General features: G+C 35.9%; 1 protein-coding gene across 2 annotated transcripts in view; it reads right to left on the reverse strand.

Moving 5' to 3' along the window:
* Nucleotides 1-1828: 1828 nt before the first annotated feature.
* bcat1 (branched chain amino-acid transaminase 1, cytosolic) overlaps nt 1829-26221 on the reverse strand; it is a 36245-nt gene continuing 11852 nt past the window's right edge. For both annotated transcript variants that reach the window (XM_022671759.2, XM_022671761.2), the window contains exons 3-11: nt 25412-25612; nt 24509-24619; nt 23571-23690; nt 21636-21796; nt 13072-13214; nt 11230-11315; nt 10107-10247; nt 9133-9207; nt 1829-4534 (exon numbers count right to left, since the gene is read on the reverse strand). In XM_022671759.2, the coding sequence (XP_022527480.1) occupies nt 4496-4534; nt 9133-9207; nt 10107-10247; nt 11230-11315; nt 13072-13214; nt 21636-21796; nt 23571-23690; nt 24509-24619; nt 25412-25612 (1077 nt within the window). In that variant the 3' untranslated portion in view covers nt 1829-4495. The remainder of the gene's footprint in view (nt 4535-9132; nt 9208-10106; nt 10248-11229; nt 11316-13071; nt 13215-21635; nt 21797-23570; nt 23691-24508; nt 24620-25411; nt 25613-26221) is intronic.

A 26221-nucleotide genomic window follows, 5' to 3' on the forward strand; every position in this document is an offset into this window, starting at 1 on the left:
CAAACCACCAAACTGAACTGCTTGAATTTTTGCACCAGGAGTAAAGCAGCATAAAGTTATCCAAAAGCAGTGTGTAAGACTGGTGGAGGAGAACATGATGCCAAGATGCATGAAAAAAAAAACTGTGTAAAAACCACCAGGGTTATTCCACCAAATATTGATTGTTTCTGAACTCTTACAACTTAAAATGAATATGAAGTGTTTTTGCATTATTTGAGGTCTGAAAGCTCTGCATCATTTTATTTTCTTGTTATTTCAGCCATTTCTCATTTTTCTGCATATTATAAATAAATGCTCTAAATTCCAATATTTTTATTTGGAATTTGGGAGAAATGTTGTCTGTAGTTTATAGAATAAAACAACAATGTTCATTTTACTCAAACATATACATATACATATACTCAAACCTATAAATAGCAAAATCAGAGAAACTGATTCAGAAACTGAAGTGATCTGTGTGTGTAGATGTGTGAATATACTGTTTTATTACAGTCGTGTATGAATTAATGATGCCTAATGCAAGTAGGCCAGGTTGACATGATGAATAAGTTTGGGACGGAGGAAGAGTAGGGGAAGCCTTCAGCCCTGAGGGCTGCAACCGTGCAACCTAGCCCTCCCAACACCCCCATACACCCCCCAATACCCCCCCCAACACCCCCTACACCACCCCAACCCAGCAACTCTTCCTAACAAAGCTACTCATACATCATTACAATACCCAGTCCCAGTTCTCTATCTCTCCAATGAACACACACACACACACACACACACACACACTTTGCCTCTTGTAGCTACGCTGCCCACTCAACACTATGGATGTCCCAATCTCATTTATTTGCCCCCAAATCCGAGTCATTTAATTTTGAGTATTTGCCGATATCGATCCACGATCCGATACTTTGGCATTGCAATAATACATTTTTATTTATTATTTGATACTATTATAGAAACAAGAGTATCAAAACATTCCAAGTACTAAATATCCATTATCATGAATTATTTACATATAATATGCGTCTTTTATTAACCCTTTCAGACCTGAGTTAAAAAAAATATAATAATGTTGTTTTCTGCCTGAAATGGACCCAAAAGAAGACTCCATTTGTGACATAAAAAGGTCAATATTTGATATTGACCTTTTTATGTCACAAACCATTCCTACATAGTAAAATAAACTCTAAATTACACGAAATCAGCAAAAAAAATATATATTATTATTATTATTATTATTATTTTATTATTTTTCAATCATAAAATGAACAAGTAATTAACAGCCATTATCATGAATGATTTACATATAACATGCATATTTTCTTAAATTAACTAAAAAATGTCATTGATTATTAAAATCTAGATATTCTTTAAAATATACATACAGTCAATCCTGCATCAGTAACAGCTTTATTTTCTTTATGCATGATGTAGGAGTTTACTGTATTTATGTTCCTTTGGTCGCAAAAAACTGAACAGCGGAAATCTCATAAAGCCGAAAGCTAGATTACCGGGATGCCAAAACAGCAAAATCTGGACACTGTATTATCTAACTAACTGTAACAACAGAGCATTAATAATCAGCAGATTATGAATGTAGATGACTGATGGTAATCACAGCAGCCCTGTAAATGATCATTCCTTTCCCTCCCACGCAGTTAGAACTACATTTCCCTCAAAATACTACAACTTTATTCTCATAATAATACTTTAAAACTTTATTTCCAACTAATAGATAAAGAAGTGAACAATCACTAATTGCTTTGATTTATTTTTTTTTTTTTTAGATTTTTAGCTGTGCAGTATTTATAGCAGACTGAAAGACACACAGACAAACTGTTGATTCGCACATTTATTTAATGAGGAGAACATGACATGACATTTCTTATTTTTCTCATGTAGTGCACTTTGACACATCGACAACAACAACAAATATATAGGCATCTACAGTATAAAACATAGACCTATAATCCAACAAACTGCATTTTTCTTCTTCTAATCGCTAAAATTCAATTCAAGGCAACACAGGTCTAAAGTACTTTAAGGTTAAGACATTGAGATAACGCTGGAGTCACTGAGATCACATGGAAGTGGTGGACGTCTACAGTACGTTCCCTTCCAGTGCTTGAGCTAATACGAAAAACAAGTGTGAAGCTTTTAAATGCAATGTTTTTTCATCAATTACCAGCCAAAGGTACTTAGGCAGAGTCATTACCCAGCACTTGTGCCCTCTGTAGTGCAAACATGCAGCTTCTGCAACATCTCAACATCTCAACTTCTGCTCCACGTGTCTCCTGAGTGCACACCTGTACCTGTAGCTCCCTACAGGCTCCATACAATGCACACATCAAACTCTCCAAAGAAGAGAAGGACACGTCCATGTGAACTCTCCAAGTTTTTATATATATACACATGTACTAGTGCATCTCAAAAAATTAGAATATCATTGAAAATGTATTTATTACACACAGAGTGATCTATTTTAAGCGTTTATTTCTTTTATTGTTGATGATTATGAAGCTTACAGCCAATGAAAACCCAAAAATCAGTGTAGAATAAAATTAGAATACTATATCAAAAGACCAATTGGTACTTTTGGAGCAGTGTGGGCAGTGTGCCAAGAATCCTGCTGGAAAATGAAATCCTCATTTCCATAAAATAAGTTGTCAGTAGCAGAGGGAAGCTGTAAGATATGAAGTGCTGTAAGATTTTGTGGGAAAACAAAACTGCACTGACTTTAGACTTAATAATAAAACACAGTGGATCAACACCAGCAGATGACAGACATGACTCTCCAAACCATCACTGATTGGTGGAAACTTCACACTAGACCTCGAGCAGTTTGGACTGTGTGTCTCTCCACTCTTCCTCCAGACTCTGCTCCCTTGATTTCCTTTAAATTAAATAAAGTAAAATTTACTGATGATCAGTGATGGTTTGGAGAGTCATGTCTGTCATCTGCTGGTGTCGATCCACTGTGTTTTATTATCAAGTCTAAAGTCAGAGCAGTTTTGTTTTCCCACAAAATCTTACAGCACTTCATATCTTACAGCTTCCCTCTGCTACTGACAACTTTTATAGAGATGTGGATTTCATTTTCCAGCAGGACTTGGCACACTGCACACACTGCTCCAAAAGCACCAATTGATCTTATATAATCTCAGAAAATATTCTCATTTTCTGAGACACTGATTTTTCGGGTTTTTATTGGCTGTAAGCTTCATAATCATCAACAATAAAAGAAATAAACACTTAAAATAGATCACTCTGTGTTTAATACATCTATATAATATATGAGTTTTACATTTAAAACTGAATTAATGAAATAATGTAACACTCTTTTTGAGATGCACTAGTACATATAGGTCTGTCTTAGGTAAGTGTGTAACAATTGATGATCTATGGTTGAAGTTTAAATCTTAGTTAAAAAGAAAAAAAAAACTTTATGAACCCAAGAACCCATCAATACAAAATCACTCTAAATCCAATCAAATTAAAATCTCCATATTTAAAAAAAGTTATTTTTTATTTGTTCTATTTAAAAGCAAATTTAATTTTGATTCTCTTGATTCTCACTCTTTAGAGCATCGAAGCTTTTGGGTCTTTTGTAATTTTTCATATTTTGGTAAAGTAACCTTAAAAACAGCTGATAATCTGTAATCTATGTGCAATACACTTTGTGCTTATATGTACTGTATAGGATTAAAACAGATCATTTATCATTTATACAACTCTGGTAAAAAAAATAAGAGAGAACTTAAAAATGATGAGTTTATTTGATTTTACCAATTTAAAATCCTCTGGAATATAATCAAGAGGAAGATGGATGATCACAAGCCATCAAACCACCAAACTGAACTGCTTGAATTGTTTTTTGCACCAGGAGTAAAGCAGCATAAAGTTATCCAAAAGCAGTGTGTAAGACTGGTGGAGGAGAAGAACATGATGCCAAGGGTTATTCCACCAAATATTGATTTCTGAACTTTATGAATATGTTTTCTTTGCATTATTTGAGGTATTAAATAAAATAAATGCTCTAAATGACAGTATTTTTATTTGTAATTTGGGAGAAATGTTGTCTGTAGTTTATAGAATAAAACAACAATGTTCATTTTACTCAAACATAAACCTATAAATAGCAAAATCAGAGAAACTGATTCAGAAACTGAAGTGCTCTCTTCATTTTTTCCAGAGCTGTATATATGTATATATATATGGGTAATATTATATTATGCACAATGAATGGCACTAATTATGAAGGACACCTTATTGCATTAAGTACATTAAGGAAAGTAAAGGGAATATTGCAATTACATTTTATAATCATATTTTCACATTTTTGCACATTACTTAATAGAATAATCCGTTCATTTTCTAATCAGTTCATATTCATGTTTTAATGGTCTTGGTTTTGTACCCTGTGTGTGTATTTAGTTATACATGTGCGTTAAGAGTTTTTTGTCGTATCATTGCAGAAACCCAACAACTCAAAATCGAGATCCGTCTACACGAGGAGAGACCAGTCGCTTGGTGTTCGGCCGTACTGCAAAAAAGAAGAGAAGAAAAGCAGATGTAGTGTTCATTTCGTTGTTTTTATGTGTTTTTTCTCCGTTTTTGTTTTCAGTTCCTCTTTCAGGTCTTATAACACAGTAATTAAATCGAACTAAATATAAATTTTAGGTCAAAATAAACACTAGTACGAGGTAGAGCTTAGAACTCGGTTCGGGTCGGGCCGAGATTTCCCACCAGCTTAAATAGTCTCCAGAAAATAGTCTGAGACGTATCTAATTATATTTTCTTTATCTAATTTGTTTTATTATATATTTATTTAATATAAATTTCTGGTTTGATAATCACAATGTATCTAAGTAACCGATTATTATTATTATTATTATTATTACTGTATATTAACGAAAACGAATGAAATAACTATAACTGAAAGTGAAAAAACATTTTTGTTAACTGAAACTAATAAAAACGGTATTTTAAAGAAAAAAAATGTAACTGGAACTGTATTGAGAGTTTATAAAACTAACTAAAACCAACTGAAATTACTGATAGAATACCCTTCGTTTTTGTGTTTGTTATTTTATGTATAAGCGCTGTTTATAAGCCACTCCAGCAGTTTTACAGCGGGCGGTGCTCTTGAAGCGGAGGTAGATTCTGCGGGGAGTCGGATTCGGCACAACAGCGGCAGCGGAAAACGAAATAAAATGAAACTATAACAAAAATAAAAAACTATTATAACCTTGTAAGTTACAATTAAACTGTTTAAAAGAAAGTTGCACCAGTTAGAATGTTAGAATCACGCAGCTCTGGGGCTCACGCACACGTGAGCTCCTCCACTTGTACACGTTTGACTTGCAGCGCTGTGTTTAGCTGTTCTTAAAAAAACATTTTTAGTACATAATAGGTCTGTGCTTCTTCAGTGTTGCAATGTTAATTAACATAATTCTGAACAGATTTTGCTCATTCAAACGGCGAGAAAACAGACAGTTTATGGGGCGGTGTGGGTCGGGCTCGGGCCGGGTCGGGTCAGATTTTTTGGGCCTGATCTAAGCTCTAGTGCAGGGGTGTCCAAACATTTTTTGTTGGGGGCCAAAAGGAGAAATATATGTGCAGTCACGGGCCACAGACTCTGTAATAAAAAAAAAAATATGAAATATACCACTTATAATAATACATTTACTTGATTACTATCATTTACACACCATTTTACTTGAGTTACTTTATCTTTATCCATCTTTGACGATTTTGTTCAAACCCAGATTTTTCAAGTTGACGTTTCATAACATAATAACATAACAACATAATATGTCTCTTAATATTATACTCCATCACTACGGCAACTGATAAATTTAACATACACTTTTACCTCTGAACTCAGTTAAAAAACAGCCATTTTTCCAATGTGCATGAAATTTTCTGCATTTGCGGTCTATGTAATTTTTCACTTCTTTTAGACTCTTTGGCCCATTTTCTGCGCTACAACTGAGCATTCTCAGCGCTTTTAGACTCTTTGGCCCGTTTTCTGTGCTACAACTGAGCATTCTCAGCGCTTTTAGACTCTTTGGCCCATTTTCTGTGCTACAACTGAGCATTCTCAGCGCTTTTAGACACTTTGGCCCGTTTTCTGTGCTACAACTGCGCACTCTCAACGTTTTTAGACTCTTTGGTCTGTTTTTCTGCGCTACAACGGAGCACTCTTAGCACTTTTAGACTCTTTGGCCCGTTTTCTGTGCTACAACTGTGCACTCTCAGCGCTTTTAGACTCTTTGGTCTGTTTTTCTGCGCTACAACTGAGCACTCTTAGCACTTTTAGACTCTTTGGCCCATTTTCTGCGCTACAACTGAGCATTCTCAGCGCTTTTAGACTCTTTGGCCCATTTTCTGTGCGACAACTGAGCATTCTCAGCGCTTTTAGACACTTTGGCCCGTTTTCTGTGCTACAACTGCGCACTCTCAACGTTTTTAGACTCTTTGGTCTGTTTTTCTGCGCTACAACTGAGCATTCTTAGCGCTTTTAGACTCTTTGGCCCGTTTTCGGACACAGCGTTCAAACTTTGAATCTCACATTATTAAAAGCTGCTTAATAACGGGCGAAATTTAATTTTACTTCTAAAATACCTTGCGTGCAACCCCAAAAAAGGACAGGTCGCAAAATGGCCTGCAGGCCGTGTTTGGACACCCCTGCTCTAGTAGAAGGTCAGGGTTGAAGAGTTAAAGGGTTGAGGGGTTGAGGGGTTGAGGGGTTGAGGGGTTGATGGTTGCGCACATTTACAGCAGCCAAAACACAATCAGAAAAAAGTCCTAAACAAGCAAATATCCATAAGCAGATATGTGAACTCGACTGCGAGACAATTCAGAACAAAATGTTCCCCTGTCCGTGACAGCCGCGGAGACAAATCCAATTATTTGCATCTCATGTTGCAAATTTGTTCTAATGGACGGAATGGGAGAATAAATAAGCACCCGGGTACGGAAACAAAAGGACGCGATTTCTAATTAACATGAAAGAGAAACGGAGGGACGTGTTAGTAAACCAATCTTTCATCCCTCCGCTGCAGTCTCTCGCTCTTGCGCTCTCGCGGCCGTCGCGCGTTTGTTTGTGCGCGATGTTGTGTTCCAGCGGGACACATGCTTCCATTGCACCAACAAATTAAATGTCAACAGATTTAACATCGCCTCGCACTTTTTTTTTTCTTCCTCTCCCACTGCCTCGTGCATTTTGTCGATTTTATTGTTCATTAAGCTTTTTTCCGCGTCGTGCAACTCTCAAGCGGCTTTATTTGTCACGTCTTGGCTTTGAAGATCACAAAAGGCTGGGACAATAATTAGGTTTAGTGTAATTACGGGGAGAGCGTAATGAGTGCTTTCAGGAGAGATGTCTGGCCCTATCTGCTCGCTGCCTCTCTATGGGTAACCATTAATCCCACATTAGCCCCGCGCTGTCAGCCTCATGACCAGAGACACGGAGAAACAGAGAGAGAGAGAGAGAGAGAGAGGAGAGGAAGAAGAGATTAAGACATAAGAGTGGGAGTAACAGGGAAATAAGAGCGATAGATAAAGATATCATAGTTATAAGCGGATCTGCTCTGCCCTAAATAATCACAATAAATGGATAAAAAAATACTGTAGGGCTGCAATTAATGATCATTTTGGCGATTATTATTATTATTTTCATTTTTCGATTAGTTGATTAGTTGATTAGTCAGCGATTTTTTCTGCCATGTTCTCCATCTCTAAAAACAATAAAAACAGCTGAACATGAGATTTAAAAGGCGTGGAAAGTACTGATATTTAGTGAGTAAATATGTAATCTGTTGTGTTTGGGCAATTTTGGAGACCCACAGTGTGTCCAAATTCAGGGGCTGCATCGTTCCAAGAACAGGTGGGCTGCAATGGCAATACTGTCTACCCTATACGGAGTATTTCCTGTTTCCTGTTTCCTGTTTGCGATTCATTCTGATACATTGCGATACATTCCATTCCTCTAATTATTATATTTATATATAATTAAAAATAATTTAAATATAAATTAAATTAAAATATTTACAGTCACATACCTACAATAAAAAATGCTTTAAATTATAAATAAATATAAATATTTTTAAAAAATCATATTTAAACATTACACAACAAATTACACAACCGGTTAATAAATATTTTGCACCAATTCCATTTTCTTATTGACTAGACCTGACAAGCTAAAATGGTTTTTTTTCCTCAAACTTTTGACTAAAATTGATTAAATAAGGTTATAAGCTTATAAGATAAGCGTATCTAAAAGGAGATACAGTGAACAGTTCATAGAGTGCAATATAACAGCCATGCGATCACAGCGGCGCCTGACAGGAAGTTCTTCCGTTTCCAGTAAGAACACATGCTCAGCTGGGACTTCCCAACATGCATCTGTGCTGTAGGGCACTGTCAGTATGAGACTTACTGGCAAAGTTTTAATCAGTGGGAAATGCACCAGTTATTACAGCTTTGAGTTTTGTCAAATGAAGGAAACAGAGCTGCTGAGAAACGGCTTCAGATATAAAGTCCTCCACCTGTTCACTGAATCTGATTCCAACAGCCTGTTTTAGATGGGTGTTTTTCACTGTATAATTTGTGACAGTAGCACGCTCCCTTACAGGAACACGGCTTTACGGATGCAGATAAATGCATGGTTATTAAAAAAGTCCAGAAACTATATAGAAAAATAAATAAATACATACGTTTGTGCATGCTGTCAGTTTCTGTGCGTCAGGTCACCGTCATGGTTGTATTTACCTTGTGCGCGCTCTCCACGTTTATGTTACGTTTATGCATGTTTATGCAAAGTATTGAAAAAAGGCACCAATTTTTTATTTTTTTTTTACATTTCGTACTCTGTACTACCGAGACAATTCGGTCGATAGCTTTTTTTTTAATCAAATTTCGATACCCAGCCCTAATTCTGCTTTCGTCATCATCATCAGCTATGTGAGCAGAGTCTCTCTATACTTCATATTAATAAGTAATAACATTAATAATAGTTGCATTGCTTCACACACACATAAACACCCCATCAGCAAAATAAGCATAACAGATTTTCCTCAAATTCCTTTAATATCTGTTTATAAAATAAAAAAGTAAATATGTAAACTGGCTCACCTGGATGTCTGTGAGCTCCTTCAGAAGTCTAGAGACGAGTGGGGGACAGTTACTCTCACAGGGAATCTGAAGATTCTGTACGGAAACAGAAATAGAAACAGAATTTTTTTACATTGTGAATTTAATACTAAAGAGCACAGCACAATTAGTACTGAGTCATATATGCAGACTGCATGATCACCATATTTTTCACACTATAAGGCGCACTTAAAATACTTTAATTTTCCAAAAATCATCAGTGTGCCTTATATATGAATTTTACCAATCAGGTATAAAGGAGCAGCAAAACCACTCTGCTGAAGTACAGAGTTATAAGGGAGTGAAGTTTCTCCAGCACTAAGGCTGGGTGCAGCAGCATTAGCATTAGCCGCTAACTGCAGCACTAGCTCTTTTGCCGTTCAGAGGTGAGTATATTGGACTGTAGTCTGTGTGTTTACCCTGTTAAAACAAGCAACATTGGACAAACCGCTAGCTAAAAGCGCCCTGGGTTATCGGAACACTCATTAGCGGTTAGCAGCTAAAGCTAAAGCTCCAGCCTTAGTGGACATCTGGAAATCTAAGCTTACTGTAACTTAACAGATGTGCTTTACTCACCCAAATAAACAAATACTATTTCAGGAGAGAAAATGTTTTTTTTAAGAATTACAGTTCTGTTTACTTAACTTAGCTTAGCTTTACAGCCGATTGTCCCACCCATTCAGCTAGATGCTAGTCAGCTGTATATGTAATTTAATGGAATTATATGACAGTGTATAAAACACTTAAACACTCGAATGGCCCACTATGCTCAACTCTTAGTTTAGCTTTAAAGGTCTTGCCCCTCATGGCGACACCCCTGTTCCTTACTAGTGTTACATAATGCGCCTTATAGTGCGAAAAATTTGGTGAGCTGCAGCTCTACTACACTGTATTCACAGATGCAGCGTTCCTGGATGTACGCAGGGTTAAGCACTCGAATGGATCACTGCACTCACCTCTCCCTGATACAGCACACGGCCAACCGGACTGACCACACACGCTGTTCCTGAACCGAACATCTCCTTCACACGCTCCTCCTCCAGAGCCAGACGAAGATCAGCCATGGTCAGGTACCGCTCCGACACTTTAAACTCCCCCTGCAGACACAAATATACATACAGACGCTCATGTGTACAGTAAATGATGTGGAAAATGAGGACGAGCGCAGGGTAAAGAACATTTCTGCAGCATTTCAGAGCCAAACGCTTCTGTAAGTAGCTCTGTCTAGTCTGTATACTCAGGTAACAAAAAAAGCTGAATTTTCAAGTACGAAAGTACAAATACAACATAACCTTACTTAAGTAGAAATGTAGGTTATCTATACCTATATACACAATTTTCTCAACTTTCTACTCCAATCATTATCATCGTAAATAAAACCCCTATCTATACAAATCTCTTCATCCAGATAGAGTGAATCTGATTGTTGTTGGATGTAGAGAAGTATAAACATAAAGTAACATTTTCACACTATAAGGTGCACTTAAAATCCTTTAATTTTCCCCAAAAATCAAGAGTGCATCTTATAATCAGGTGCACATTAAGTATGAATTCTACCAGTCAGGTATTAAGGAGCAGGGTTTAGTGCCTCTTTAGTGCCAATTTTTGTTTCCAACTTTAATTTGATGTGTTAATATACATCCATTTCTGCCTTTCAAGAGTGGATTAAATTTAGAGCTACTAATGAGGTAAAAAAAACTTTTAAAAAATGTGATTTTTAACAGACATATGTCAACAGGTGATTATAATCATGACCTTAATTTTATGTAGATGACAAAATCTACATTTTTTACATATGTGAGAAGGACTGTTTTGTTTTTTTTTTACAAAAGTGGTAAATATTGAGTGTGAAATGCAGGAATGTGTGGATATTAATAAAATGAAATAAGAAAATAAAACAGATAAAACATTAATTATTTGGCTCTCTGCAATGTGTGAAAGTCAGAGTAAATGTAAGAAATGCTGCATTTATTTTTTGTATTTTCCTTACTGTCCAAACATTTTCTGAGTACACTAGGTCTAATTTGGTTACAGAAAAAAACATTATTATTTACTTTAATTAATAAATCCAGTTCTTACCCATTGCCGTGTAATATCCAAGATGCTCTGCCGTGTGATGCCTGGCAGGATGATCCCATCCAGAGGAGGCGTCGCAAGTTCTTCCTCTACAAGACATCAATATATTACAACATACTATTATGTCAAAAAGAAAGAACTACGTTAATGACATCACACACACACACAATCACATGACTGCACATGTTACCTCCAGGAAGCCAATCACCAGAATACTGAACACCTGGGGACTCAGTATTAAAGATCATTCAGAACACACACTCTTTGCTGAGTATTGTTCGGTTCGTCCTGTTTTCCAGGACATTTTTTCGTTGTACCTCGACTCAGCTTTTTTGCCTGCCCTTCATTATTAATTGCCTGTGTTTGAACCTGGACTGTTATTTCCGTTATGTTATTTCCTGATGGCTTCTGTTTACCAGCATTGACCCTGCATATTCAGACTACTCTTTGATATATCTCACCAGGAAAACTTGTCAGTTAAAACACCTTAAAAAAGTAGTGTTCATCCTGAAAAAAACGTGTCCTGGTTTCATCATTCCAGTTAGAGCTGGACAATAATTTGAAATCAATATTTATCACGATAAATTAAGCCAGTAACTTCATGCTGACATTCTGATGCCGATCATTAATAACGGGAAACTGAAGTAATGTACAGATATAATACACATATCATATCAAACAGCAGAACTTACTCTAACAGCATTCTTTTATCAACACAATTAATTAAGAAAACAGTGATTATTTCAGCTCGGAAATACCGTTAGCATCAGCAGTTAGCTATTAGCCATTGTTGCTAATTAGCTATTGTGGGCTTCATAATAAAAGCCCTCAAGCCAGCTTAAATAATTCGAACCCAAAAACAATAAAGAGCATCCATTTATTTTTTTTTACAATTTTTAAAGCTTTTAAATTTGTAAACATTTTAAGCAGGGCTGGTATATTTTATTATTACAGAGCAAAATATTTCAGCTAATAATGTCAACATTTTATTAGACTTTTAGACATTAGACTTTAAGACATATTTAAAATACTAAAAAAATTGCCCTTTACCATGTTTGAGCGTCTTCTATGAATTATTTCTTATTCTGAGTAAATAAAGGTACATAAAACTAGTAGTACTAAATTGATCTGGTAAACTGGTTATTTAGGAGACATGTCATCTGCTGGTGTTGATCCACTGTGTTCACTTATATCAAGTCCAAAGATTTGAAACTTTTATGGAGATGCGGATTTCATTTTCCAGCAGGATTTGGCACACTAACTTAGTATATATCCTGTCTGATGCTTGGTTAAACATTTAAGCAATTGTTTTACATGCTAACATTTTGGCCAACTTCTTAATTTGGTTTATTGTTAATTAGCACCAATTGAAACCCAAGTAAAGTATTTTTTTTTTCAAATTAAATATAAGGAATTTCAAATAAAATAAAACTTAATGAAAATAATAAAAATCGCATATCTATAATTTTAGCAGACTGAGCAGAGATTTACTGTCATTTCTTGATTTGATATTATTTCTCTCAAACTTGATTTTTGATTTTAAGTTTATTCACCACTAGAGGTCACCATCACACTTCCTAATAAAACTAGAGTTTTTCTATCAACAAAAAAAAAAAACAGGAACAGTTTTGAACTGAGCAGCATTTCTTCACATGCGTCTCCACCCCGAAAAAAAAAAAAAGCTGAAAAACATTTTTCATGACTCTACACACACACTCAGCTCACAAGAGCTTCTCTGTGATGAACACAGAAGAAAAATAACCCAGAAAAAGAACTTAAAGTCTCCAATCTCCACACATCAACCTATAAAAACTGAATTTATGAATTTTTCTGAGCGAATTTTACCTCCTTTCTCGTTGATCCAGTACAGGAACAGGTTCATGGTGCCGACCTCCGTGATCTGATGGTCGTCTCCGTACAGCCACAGCACTTGCTGGCAGCCGTAATCCACGGCCTCATACTGGGCGTAGATAGAAGCTCCATAGTTCCTGTAAAGAAAGAGGCTTTGTACACATTTCTACTGCATCCTCCACGGCCTGGAGTGACTCGCTTCAATCATCACCCTTATCAGTGATTCAGCTTTTGTAAATCTTTAAAAGAAGAAATCTGGTGCGAGATGGACTTGGGTTAAAGAGAAACATGAAAACGAGAATAAATTTATATAAAATAGCCCAAATCCATTCTTTTCCAGTATTTCCAAATACAGCGCCTTTAGCCGATGCTCCCAACAGGCTTACAAATGCTAGTGATAGGGGCATAAAGTATGCCATGCAACAACAAAAAAACTTGGAGTGGATTTGACATTTGGTTGGGCGGAATTACAGTTAATCACAAAAAAAAAAAAATATATATATATATATATATTTATTATTAGGTAAATCCAACCAAAGATCACTTTATACATAAACATGTTACTTTACATTACATTTACTGCTGTTAAAAAAAAAATATGTGTGAATCTGAATAATATAGATATATGACAAAAACTGATCAGTTTTTTTTTTTATATATTTAAAATAATATAACAACATATTTGGTTATTATTATTATTATTATTATTACATCTTCTCCACTCTTTTTTAAAAGAATAACTCTGTAGCGTTGCGTCCTGTGGTTTTATTCTTATTTTATTTTATTTTATTTTTACTGAAAGCTCTTCTAACAATGGTGTCCTTTTATGAAAAGATTGCAATTTTACGTTTTATAGAATTTTTTTGCAGCAGTTTATATAAATGTTAAATAACCCAAACTCTCCCAGTCTGTTAGCAGAACAAGACATTTTCCAGAAGTCGTTTTTTTAATTGCAGTATATTAGTATTGTTGGGATTCACTGCTCTCATCACTGACCTCGCGTGTTGGTCAAGCTGGTGTTGTGCCGAATTCAGCACCCCCGCCAGAAAAAGCACCACCTCTCATCTTTTTGATAAAAGCATAGATAATTGCTTTAGCTAACTTCAATTAGAAACGTGCTTTCGAGAGGGGGTGCTTTTCATGGCAGGGGTGCAGATGATGCACGCTGGGTTTTCAAAATAAAAGTTTTTATTTTTAAACAATTTCTGATATTCCTATCCCAATGCTATTATCAAACTCAAAGTAACTCCACACTTCATTGGTAGAATTTAGAAAGTCCTAACATTTAAAACAAGGCATTGAGAGCTTAAAAAAGTGCACAGATAGTTCATTTAAAACACTTTATATATTGAAATTAAGTCACGATAAGTCAGCTGATGAGCACAGATAAATAAGTTGGATAGGAATACAGACTGCAAAATTAAACTCATAATAAAATCAGCGCACTTCACAAGTTCTCAACACCTAATTCTAAATATCAGGGCCCTCAGAATGAAGTGTGGAGTTTGTTAATGGTTTAACCCTTTCAGACCCTGCATCCATTACAATGGACATCATGTATTTTCTTTATTTATTGCCTATAAGAGCTGTTGTCCATCAGAACAGACCAAAGATCAGAACCAGCCAATGAACAAGTTTGTAAACCAATAAAACCCCACATATTGCACTGGAAGGACTAAGTAACAGCTTTTTTACTAATTTGATGTGATTTAGAACCATTTTTATTATGTTTATCATGTTTTTTACTGTTTAGGGATGGTTTATTAAATAAAAAAAACACTCAGGCTTTTAATGCAATGGGAATAAAAAACTAATAAATATTTTAGTTAATTGAATTTATTTGCTGTATAGTTTTTATAGCAAAATATGCATTTTTTCTTCTTGTCTGTGCATTACAGAAATAATTCAAGTCTGAAAGGGGTTAAAAGTAGTGATTTCTTTGTATGGGCTATAACTCTATGCCCCTATGACTAGCACTGTAAGCCTGTTGGGAGCCTCGGTTAAAAGCGCTATATTTGGGAATGCTGGGGTTAAATGGAAGTGAGCTATTAAACAAAAGTTCCTACTCATTATCATGTTTCACTACAATCCAAGTCCATTTCACACCAGATTTCTCCTTTAACAGTTTGTAACACAATTGTTTTTCACGTCTGAACTAAAGTTGCCTTTCAGCACAAGGTCAGCAAATGTTAGGTCACTTGGGAAATCTCCTGGCTGTGAGACAGAGTTAAGTTTCATAACATTTCACCTTTACCCCAAATACCCCAAACAACACCCCCCTCCCCCCTTACAAACTACATGCAGGATCAATAAACTAATAAACTGAGCTATAGTCAAAATACTGAGAGATATGGAGGTTCTACCTAATATTAAGGATATATTTTATATTCTTATATCCTTATTTATATAAATAATGTGCAAAATGAATTGAATAATTAATATAAATGCAATTTTCTAATAGAAAAATTAAACATTAGGACACTAACTAACTAAAATTAAACAATTAGGACACTTCAACATTAATTACTACTAAAAATGTCCAAAAATCTTTTGTAGAGACTCTTTTCTGTTTTAAAGATAATTAACAGAAAGCTCTATGGATCTTGGCATGATGATCATATTTAAATATATCAGCCTCCACCAATCTCCTTATTAATACTGTTTTAATTACAGGAAGCCAATGCTGTAATAAAAGCAGTAATAAATATGAATTTTTGGAACTAATTTTTGGAAATATAAAAACTTCTTATCTATTGCGTACATATTATATATTCTTTTTTTTTGTTAAAAATATGTTTAAAAATACAGGTTTATGTATTAATGATGCCTACATCGAAGTGAACAAGTGAATATTTTATTTTAAAGTTAAACGAGTGCTGGATGCTAATCTGCACAGACTTCTCTCCTAAAAACTGTTTATTTGGGTGAGTAAAGCGCTTCCGTTTATTTACAGTAAGCTTAGATGTCCAATATTTTGTCTAAGGGTGAGTTTCAGTCAAGTTTCTCCAGCACTAAGGCTGGGTGCAGCTGCATTAGCTTTAGCATTAGCCGCTAATCGTAGCACGAGCGGACTGTAGACTGAGGAACCCTGAGTGTTCCTGTAAGCCAGGGTGATATTAGCTAGCGGTTTAGCCTACGTAGCTTGTTTTAACACAGTAAACACGGTAGACTGCAGTCTGATATACTCGCCTATGAAAAATGAAAGAGAAAAAGAGTTAGCATGCTGTGGTTAGCGGCAGTGGCGATTGCTCTAAGACTGCAAGGGAAGATCAGCTTCCCCTCAAATGTAAAAAAAAATAAGTGATTAAATATATACTGTTGTGTGTACATGTCACTGATTAAATATGCGCTACACCGCGGCTTTCCTCTCACTCATTCCCGCAGCTTCACAGCGCTGCTTTAAACAGCGCACAGACTTCAATAGCGGAGCAAAGCGCGCGGCGAAACGAGACGAGTCATTGGATAAATGCTGGGCTTTGTCCCGCCCATCGGACGCTCAGCGTCTCTGGGGGTCTATGGAGCAAGCAGCGATCTTTGGGTGTAAACATGCAAGCTGGGAGCATTTTAATTCTGTTCTGAGTTGAACCGGAGACTTTCCTAATCCTTATAGCGGCATTTTCTTTATTAAAAACTTCTGTTACTCTTCCTTAGTCTTCATAGTCTTCCTTACAAAGAAAAACTTAGAGTTAAACAGCAGCAGGGCAGATCAACTGCTCAGATTAATTTGGTGTAAAAGGTGGGGAAAAGTAACAGGTATTTTCAGCTGTTCTGGTATGATAAAGTGAGCTGGCTGACTGGAAGTGCTGTAACAAATAAAATGTACTGATGGCCATTCCTCTTAATGAAACTATCTCAGGACATAAATAAACAGGGGCCAGTAGTAAGTATTGTGTTATTATTAAAAATAATTTAAATTAATAAAGGGATTATTCAAGGAAATTAAAACTGTTCAAAAAGGAAATGAATTTACCTGCATTTTTTTCCTTTACCAACTTTAAAGATTTCGCGTAATGTTTTTTTTTTTTACTGATCATTTTATGTTTATTCATGTCATAGCGTCTTTTTTATGTAATTGTTCAATGTAAAGAATGGGTACCTTTTTGTTGTGTAGTGAAAACTTGAAAATAATGCCTTTTGTTTACAAAAAAAAAATCTCAGGGAGAGTAGAATTTAGGTATAAATAAAACGACATATGTTAAGATGTAGGCCGAAATTGAGCTTCCCCTCCTTGAAAGACCAGCATCCACCACTGGTTAGCGGCTAATGTAATGCTAATGCTGGATGATATCCCTTGTAAAAAAGAAGTATACTTAAGTTATGTTATTTTGAAACCAATAATTTGTACTTAATTACTAGTTTTTGTAATTAAAATTATATAAATTTGCACTAAATTCATACTAATTTAATATAATTAAGTATATGTGTGTGAGCTGTACGACTGAACATTAAAAATCTATTAAAAAATGTAAATAAAATATAGATTTAACATCACATTCATTTTGAGGATTCATACTTAAATTATATTAAACAGTGGCGAAAAGAACATACGACTAGTATACTTAGTACGAATTTACTGCAAATTTATATCGTTTTAATTACAAATAAGTAGTACCGTATTTTTCGGACTATAAGGCGCACTTAAAAACTTTTAATTTTCACAAAAATTGACAGTGCGTCTTATAATACGGTGCGCCTTTTGTATGGATTTTACTCGTCAGGTTGTAAGGAGCAGTAAACACACACTCCGTGCAGCGTTATAGAGAGTTTCAGTGCTATACAGAGTCCAGAGCCGTGCAGCTCCGAGGCTGAGCAGCAATAGCATTAGCTAGATGCTAACCGCTAAGCTAGCTAGCTTATTCACTGAGATCAGTATTATCTAAATTTTACTCGTCAGGTTGTAAGGAGCAGTAAACACACACTCCGTGCAGCGTTATACAGAGTTTCAGTGCTATACAGAGTCCAGAGCCGTGCAGCTCCGAGGCTGGAGCAGCAAATAGCATTAGCTAGCTTATTCACTGTTCAGAGATCAGTATTATCTAAATTTTACCCGTCAGGTGTAAGGAGCAGTAAACACACACTCCGTGCAGAGCCGTGCCGCTCCGAGGCTGGAGCAGCAATAGCTAGATGCTAACCGCTTAGCTAGCTAGCTTTTTCACTGTTCAGAGATCAGTATTTTCTAAATTTAGCACTTTTAATACTGCTGGAGCAGTATTATTAGAGTTAGATGCTAATCGCTAAGCGTTCACCGTTCAGAGGTGAGTTATCGGCCTGTAAGTCTGTGCTGCTTTGCCTGGCTAGCATTAGCTAGATGCTAAGCGCTAACTCTCTCAGAGGTGAGTTTTATCAGCCTGTAATCTGCTTGTTTACCGTGTTAAAACAAGCTACGGGGGACGAATCGCTAGCTAATATCTCACTGTCTTACCAGAACACGCAGGATTACTCAGTGTAACGCTGTCGTTTAAGTTTGGGTTAACTTTACTAGTTTAGGTGACTAGCTAGCGTGCTAGCGGATAGCTATGCTAACGCTGGTGCAGCAAGCCTTAGTGGACATCTGGAAATCTAAGCTTACTGTAAATAAACTGAAGCACGTTACTCACCCAAATAAACAGTTTTCAGGAGAGGAATCTGTGTAGATTAATATCCAGCACTCGTTTGACTTTGAAAGAGCTAGATTTGTATACTGAGACGCTCCACCGGCAAGCGACCACCCCCGGTGGGGGAAGGGAAACATGGCGCCACCCCTGTTCACTTTGATATAGGCACCCTTTCTAGTGTCACTTAACGCGCCTTATAATGCGATGCGCCCTATGTATGGAAAAATAGCAGAAAATAGGCGTTCTTTGATAGTGCGTCTTATAATACGGTGCGCCTTATAGTCCGAAAAATACGGTAATTAAGTACAAATTATTGTTTTCAAAATAACATAACTTAAGTATACTTCTTTTTGCAAGGGATTAGCTTTTTTACAACAACGGTTCAGCCCACGTAGCTTGTTTTAACACAGTAAACACGTTAGACTGCAGTCTGATATACTCGCCTATGAAAAATGAAAGAGAAAAAGAGTTAGCATGCTGTGGTTAGCGGCAGTGGCGATTGCTCTAAGACTGCAAGGGAAGATCAGCTTCCCCTCAAATGTAAAAAAAAAATAAGTGATTAAATATATATACTGTTGTGTGTACATGTCACTGATTAAATATGCGCTACGCCGCGGCTCTCCTCTCACTCATTCCCGCAGCTTCACAGCGCTGCTTTAAACAGTGCACAGACTTCAATAGCGGAGCAAAGCGTGCGGCCAAACCAGACGAGTCATTGGATAAATGCTGGGCTTTGTCCCGCCCATCGGACGCTCAGCGTCTCTGGGGGTCTATGGAGCAAGCAGCGATCTTTGGGTGTAAACATGCAAGCTGGGAGCATTTTAATTCTGTTCTGAGTTGAACCGGAGACTTTCCTAATCCTTATAGCGGCATTTTCTTTATTAAAAACTTCTGTTACTCTTCCTTAGTCTTCATAGTCTTCCTTACAAAGAAAAACTTAGAGTTAAACAGCAGCAGGGCAGATCAACTGCTCAGATTAATTTGGTGTAAAAGGTGGGGAAAAGTAACAGGTATTTTCAGCTGTTCTGGTTTGATAAAGTGAGCTGGCTGACTGGAAGTGCTGTAAGAAATAAAATGTACTGATGGCCATTCCTCTTGATGAAACTATCTCAGGACATAAATAAACAGGGGCCAGTAGTAAGTATTGTGTTATTATTAAAAATAATTTAAATTAATAAAGGGATTATTCAAGGAAATTAAAACTGTTCAAAAAGGAAATAAATTTACCTGCATTTTTTTCCTTTACCAACTTTAAAGATTTCGCGTAATGTTTTTTTTTTTTACTGATCATTTTATGTTTATTCATGTCATAGCGTCTTTTTTATGTAATTGTTCAATGTAAAGAATGGGTACCTTTTTGTTGTGTAGTGAAAACTTGAAAATAATGCCTTTTGTTTACAAAAAAAAAAATAATCTCAGGGAGAGTAGAATTTAGGTATAAATAAAACGACATATGTTAAGATGTAGGCCGAAATTGAGCTTCCCCTCCTTGAAAGACCAGCATCCACCACTGGTTAGCGGCTAATGTAATGCTAATGCTGGATGATATCCCTTGTAAAAAAGAAGTATACTTAAGTTATGTTATTTTGAAACCAATAATTTGTACTTAATTACTAGTTTTTGTAATTAAAATTATATAAATTTGCACTAAATTCATACTAATTTAATATAATTAAGTATATGTGTGTGAGCTGTACGACTGAACATTAAAAATCTATTAAAAAATGTAAATAAAATATAGATTTAACATCACATTCATTTTGAGGATTCATACTTAAATTATATTAAACAGTGGCGAAAAGAACATACGACTAGTATACTTAGTACGAATTTAGTGCAAATTTATATCGTTTTAATTACAAATAAGTAGTAATTAAGTACAAATGATTGTTTTCAAAATAACATAACTTAAGTATACTTCTTTTTGCAAGGGATTAGCTTTTTTACAACAACGGTTCAGCCCACGTAGCTTGTTTTAACACAGTAAACACGTTAGAGAAAAAAAGAGTTAGCACGCTGTGGTTAGCGGCTAATGTAATGTAATGCATGCTCCAGCCTTAGTGCTGGAGAAACTTCACTGAAAACTCACCCTTATAACTCTGTACTTCAGAATTTTAAGTACGCCTTATAGTCAAACATGTACAATATATATTGTGTTACATTTTACTATAAATCAACTAAACCTATTTGCATTTTTGAGGTAATTTTTTATTATTTTAAAACAAATCTTGGTTAAATTGTTGCCCGGCAGGTCTACAGTACATTCATTGATACTGAGAAATCAGAGGTCATAACTCCAATAAACCACAGCTTAGAGAAAAACCTCTCAACCACCAGCACTGCAGGCAGAAAACACTATTTACACTAGTTACACTTTAATGCCTGAAAATGTTCTCTTTGTCCAGAATGGGGATTACAAATGGCTTACAAATTAAGCTGGACTGAAAAACAAAAAATAAATCACTTGTTTAATCTCTAGCAGAGGCATTTAGGTTTCAACAGAGAAAAAAGCTCCTGAGCTGAAGAAGAATTTTCAGCTTACATAAAAACAGTTAGTTAGGAGTAAAGCAGCACAAAGTTATCCAAAAGCAGTGTGTAAGACTGGTGGAGGAGAACATGATGCCAAGATGCATGAAAAAAAACTGTGATTTCAAAGAAAACTTGTTTTCTTTGCATTATTTGAGGTCTGAAAGCTCTGCATCTTTTTTGTTATTTCAGCCATTTTTCTGCCATTTTCTGTAAATAAATGCTCTAAATGAGAATATTTTTATTTGTAATTTGGGAGAAATGTTGTCTGTAGTTTATAGAATAAAACAATAATGTTCATTTTACTCAAACATAAACCTATAAATAGTAAAATCAGAGAAACTGATTCAGAAACTGAAGTGCTCTCTTCATTTTTTTTCCAGAGCTATTATATTTTCTTTCTCTCTCTCTCTCTGTATATATATATATATTTCTCACCCTCCCATTTTGCAGTCTCCTGTTCCTCCTCTCCAGGCTCTGATGTATTTAGAGTCGGCCCACAGAGACACCGGTTTGGTCCCTGTGCTGAAGTACGAGCCGACAGGACAGAGGATCACGAACAGCATCGCTCTCGAGGGCTTCTTTACACCTAGAGAAGGCTGCAGACACACACATACAAATATACAATGAGTTTAAGTGCAAACTGCAATATATACAGGGTTCATACACGTTTTAATCAATACATTTCCATAATTTTTCATGACTTTTTCATGCCATGGACAATAAAACCAAACAAAAACTAAACTAAACAAACTAAACAAAAAACAACTAAAACTATAATTAAAACAGTTTATAGTGAGTCTAAAATGAATGTGATGCACAATCTTTAATAATAAAATATGTGTCAGATCCTGAGAGCTCCATTGTTAAGGAATAAATTACTGAGCTGATGTGTTTTGTTAGCTCAAAATAGATTTTCTCCATCAATAAACTGAAACACAAAGATTTGCACATCAAATTTCCATGACTTTTGCAAAACTTTCTGGGTATTTTTATTTTTCCAACCCCACCCAGAGAAAGCAAGGCCAATTGTGCTCTCTCAGGGCTTCGGCAGCTGATGGCAAGCTGCATGACTGGGATTCGAACCAGTGATCTCCCGATTACAGTGGCAGCGCATTAGTCTGCTGGACTACTTGGCACCCTTGTTGGTTTATTTTATTATATATTTTATAATATACATTTCATAATATATTATAATATTTTATACATTATATATTTTATTATTATATTTATTTATATTTAATTAGGTAAGATATGTAACGGATCCCCTATCAAACATTTCAGACCCCAACAGACTGGTTATGTGCACAAGAGGCCCAACAATCAGTCCTGTCTCTTTAAAAAAGCTGTATAAAAGACCACTGTCCAGAAACCTCAGCTACAAGACTGTAGATCTGCATGATGTTGGAATGGGCTACAAGACAATCAGCAAGAAGCTGTTTGGTGAGAAAAAGACCCCTGTTTGGCAAAATAATTCAATTCATGCAAGATCTCGCCTCAGGATGAGGGGTAAGGATGAGTCTGAGGAAGAATTGATGAGCTTGTTAATGATCTCAAGGTAGCTGGGAGCAAGAGAAGACACCAAGACACCATGAAAATCATTAGTAACGAACTCTGCTGTAAAAGATTGATATCCTGCAGTGCCTCTCTTAAAGAAAGCTCATGCACAGGCCTGTCTGAAGTTTACCACCGAATACCTGAATGATTCAGAGGAGGCTTGGGAGAATGTGATCGTGGTCAGATGAGACCAAAATTAAGATATTTGGCGTCGACTCAACTTGCAGTGTTTTTTTTTTTCCCTATTCTTTTCTAAGGGTACAGGACCTCCTGGCCAGGACACTGAAGATGGGTTGTGGATGGGTCTTCCAGCATGACAATGACCCAGAACATACAGCCAAGGCCACAAGGGAGTGGTATAGAAGAACCACAATAAGATCCTGGAGTGACACACTTGCTGGAGTGGAGAGTAAACAGCTGCTCTGAAGTTCATGTTAAGGTTGAGGAGGTGAAAAAAAAGGACAGGTGGTTTGCTTTTGCTGTTTTTTTGCAGCTATAGCTGCACAGCTGCACAAAGAGATGCAGTGTGGGTACGAGAGAAAAGCACGCATGTCCGTGGAACAGATAAGTATTCGATTTAAGACCACATATGGAAGTGGCTCAGGTCTGATTTGATAAAATCGGATTTGGCGCGTTCACACAGCCATGAAAAACACAGATCTGAGCCACATTAAGTAAAAAATCAGATTTGAGTCATTTCAGCCTGGTAATGTGAACATAGCCTAAATAACACAGCGAGTCACAGACAGAACAGACTCTGATAGAATAGACTTGCTTCATTTAGACTGTGATAAAGCAAAAACATACTGTACTCACCTCAGTCCCGATAAAAGTGGGACGAATATAAAGACTAGCAGATTCAGACTGAGGAACCCATTCCTGATCCACTTCCACCAGTTTCCTGATGCACTCCAGCAGCTCACCACGATCAAAACCCTGAAACACAGATGAACATGGCTATAGCAGTGATACATGCATAAATCTGGACAAGCTTGGTCCAAATTTCGGTAGCTGAATTTCTACAGAGTAAATACTGATCTGATTTTTAACAGAAATTAAGTTGAATTATTGGCCACAGCTTGTAAAGACATTTTAAAGAGTCCGAAAACTATTTAATTGTTTGGGTGACTTAAGCCCTATCCAGACGGGATTAATTTCTCAGGGGGTTCTGGGGTAATTTTATCTCACTTTTATGTTTTTTTTTTTTTATCCTCTGTGATTTTATTCCCGTCCAGAACGATCATGTAGGTGTTTTTCTCAGACGTCCTCTGAGAAGAAAATTACAGGTTAAATTATCTACTGTTTTTTGCTAAACTTCTGTAATTGTGGTCCTCCGGTAATTTTAGTCCCGTCCGGAACCACATCTCCTCACTTTGGGCGCATGTTTCCATGGAGATCCATCATTTACGTGAACAGCAATCTTATTTTATTTAGTATTCTGTTTATTGTTGATGTAAAATTTGGGTTTGTGCACTGCTGCATTGCAAGATAGCGATGAACGTCTATCTCTTGACTTCTGTCTAGGTTGTATTCAGTCAGTGGCGCACCTGTGTTTTTTCATTGCCAAAATAAACCAAAAAGCAAAACTCCAGAAATGTACCTGAACGCACCTCATATTCAGAACACCACACCCATCAGTGTAGATATATTCAGAAGAACTGCTGCTGTTTAAATGTCTTTACATGTGTCCTTATTATAAAGTGTCTCAACACTGCGTAGGAAAAGCAGAAAGAATGTAAGAAGGTTTAACTCACAGGTAAACAGGCTCTGTTGGCAGATTTTAGCATTCGCGTCATGTTCAGCATGGGTCTAAACAGTCGCACTCTTCCATCTGCTCCTCTGTAGGCCTTCATTCCCTCAAAAAGCTGATAGTCAAAAAAGAAACATGGAAAATGAAAAAAAATGAAGAAAGCACGTCAGTTTCTGAATCAGTTTCTCTGATTTTGCTATTTATAGGTTTATGTTTGAGTAAAATGAACATTGTTGTTTTATTCTATAAACTACAGACAACATTTCTCCCAAATTACAAATAAAAATATTCTCATTTAGAGCTTTTATTTACAGAAAATGAAAAATGTCTGAAATAACATAAAAAAATAATGCAAAGAAAAAAACAAGTTCATATTAATAGAGTTTTAAGAGTTCAGAAATTAATATTTGGTGGAATAACTCAGTTGGTTTTTGATCACAGTTTTTTGTTTTCATGCATCTTGGCATCATGTTCTCCTCCACCAGTCTTACACACTGCTTTTGGATAACTTTATGCTGCTTTACTCCTGGTGAAAAAATTCAAGCAGTTCAGCTCTTTTTTTCAGAGCTTTAAGTTGAAATAACCTACATCTTATTTTATGATCAATGAAAAAAAATTATACAATTCAAAAAACCAGAAACACAAACAAAAATATATAAGCAATGCTGAGATCTCCAAAAATGATCCAATTTAAGAATTTATGCAAGTGTTTCAGTGAGTTTTAAAAATTGCATTAATGTAACTTTAAAAAACTACAGTATATTAATCATATCAGCTAATACAGATAATTATTACCAGTGTAATGATGACATATTTGTTAATTTCAGTTGAATTTAAACACAGTTTTTAAACACTATAAGTGGTGAGCTGCAGGTAAAAGGTGTACGTCAGTGTTTCTGGAGCACACCTGAACAGCGTAGTGCATGGCGGAGCAGGCAGGGTGGATGCTCAGGTTTCCAAAAGGCTGAATCCGAGGTTTCTCCCACCCGCCCTCACTGCTCCACTCAATCACCAACATGTGATCTGTGAACACGGTGCCGAACTGAAGCCCCTCCAACTCAGGTTTGGGTTTTTTAGCATCAGACAGCTGGAGCACTGTATCTTCTGCCTAAAGAGAAATAAAGAAAAACTAAGGTTATTAATCGTATCTCCATTTATTACTCTGTAGGTAGACACATATATATATATATATATATATATATATACCTCTAAAGGGTTTTAAATACTTTAAATATCAACTTATATGTTTTTACTGAAAGAAAGTAAAACTGTAAAAGTACTGGTTTCAAAACTACTTAACACTCCTATTATATTTAGATTTTAGGAACAGCAAGGGTGTGCATGTTTTAATCATCTAAAAGATGATCTAAAACCAAAAAAACTCTAATAATCAGTGTGAATATTATTCTATTAATATTTAGTGCAATGGTGTTCCTTACCTCTAGCTAAGCTAATTAGTGGTTTAATTAGGATAGTTCACATGTTTTCATAAAACTACATAACATTGCAATTTAGTTTTTTGTAGTTTTTGCAGGGGGTGGTTGTTGCAAATATGTGAGATGAACCATTTTCATATGATATGTTGATTACACTAATTAATGCAAGCAGAAGAAGTTTAACACACACAAAAAAAATACTTTTAACTATTTTTCCTAAATCTTTAAACTTCAATTTGACCCATGATATAACAGGAGAGATTTATCTGGATAGGGTTTTT

The sequence above is a fragment of the Astyanax mexicanus genome, chromosome 2 (genome assembly GCF_023375975.1).
Source record: "Astyanax mexicanus isolate ESR-SI-001 chromosome 2, AstMex3_surface, whole genome shotgun sequence".
NCBI lineage: Eukaryota > Metazoa > Chordata > Actinopteri > Characiformes > Acestrorhamphidae > Astyanax > Astyanax mexicanus.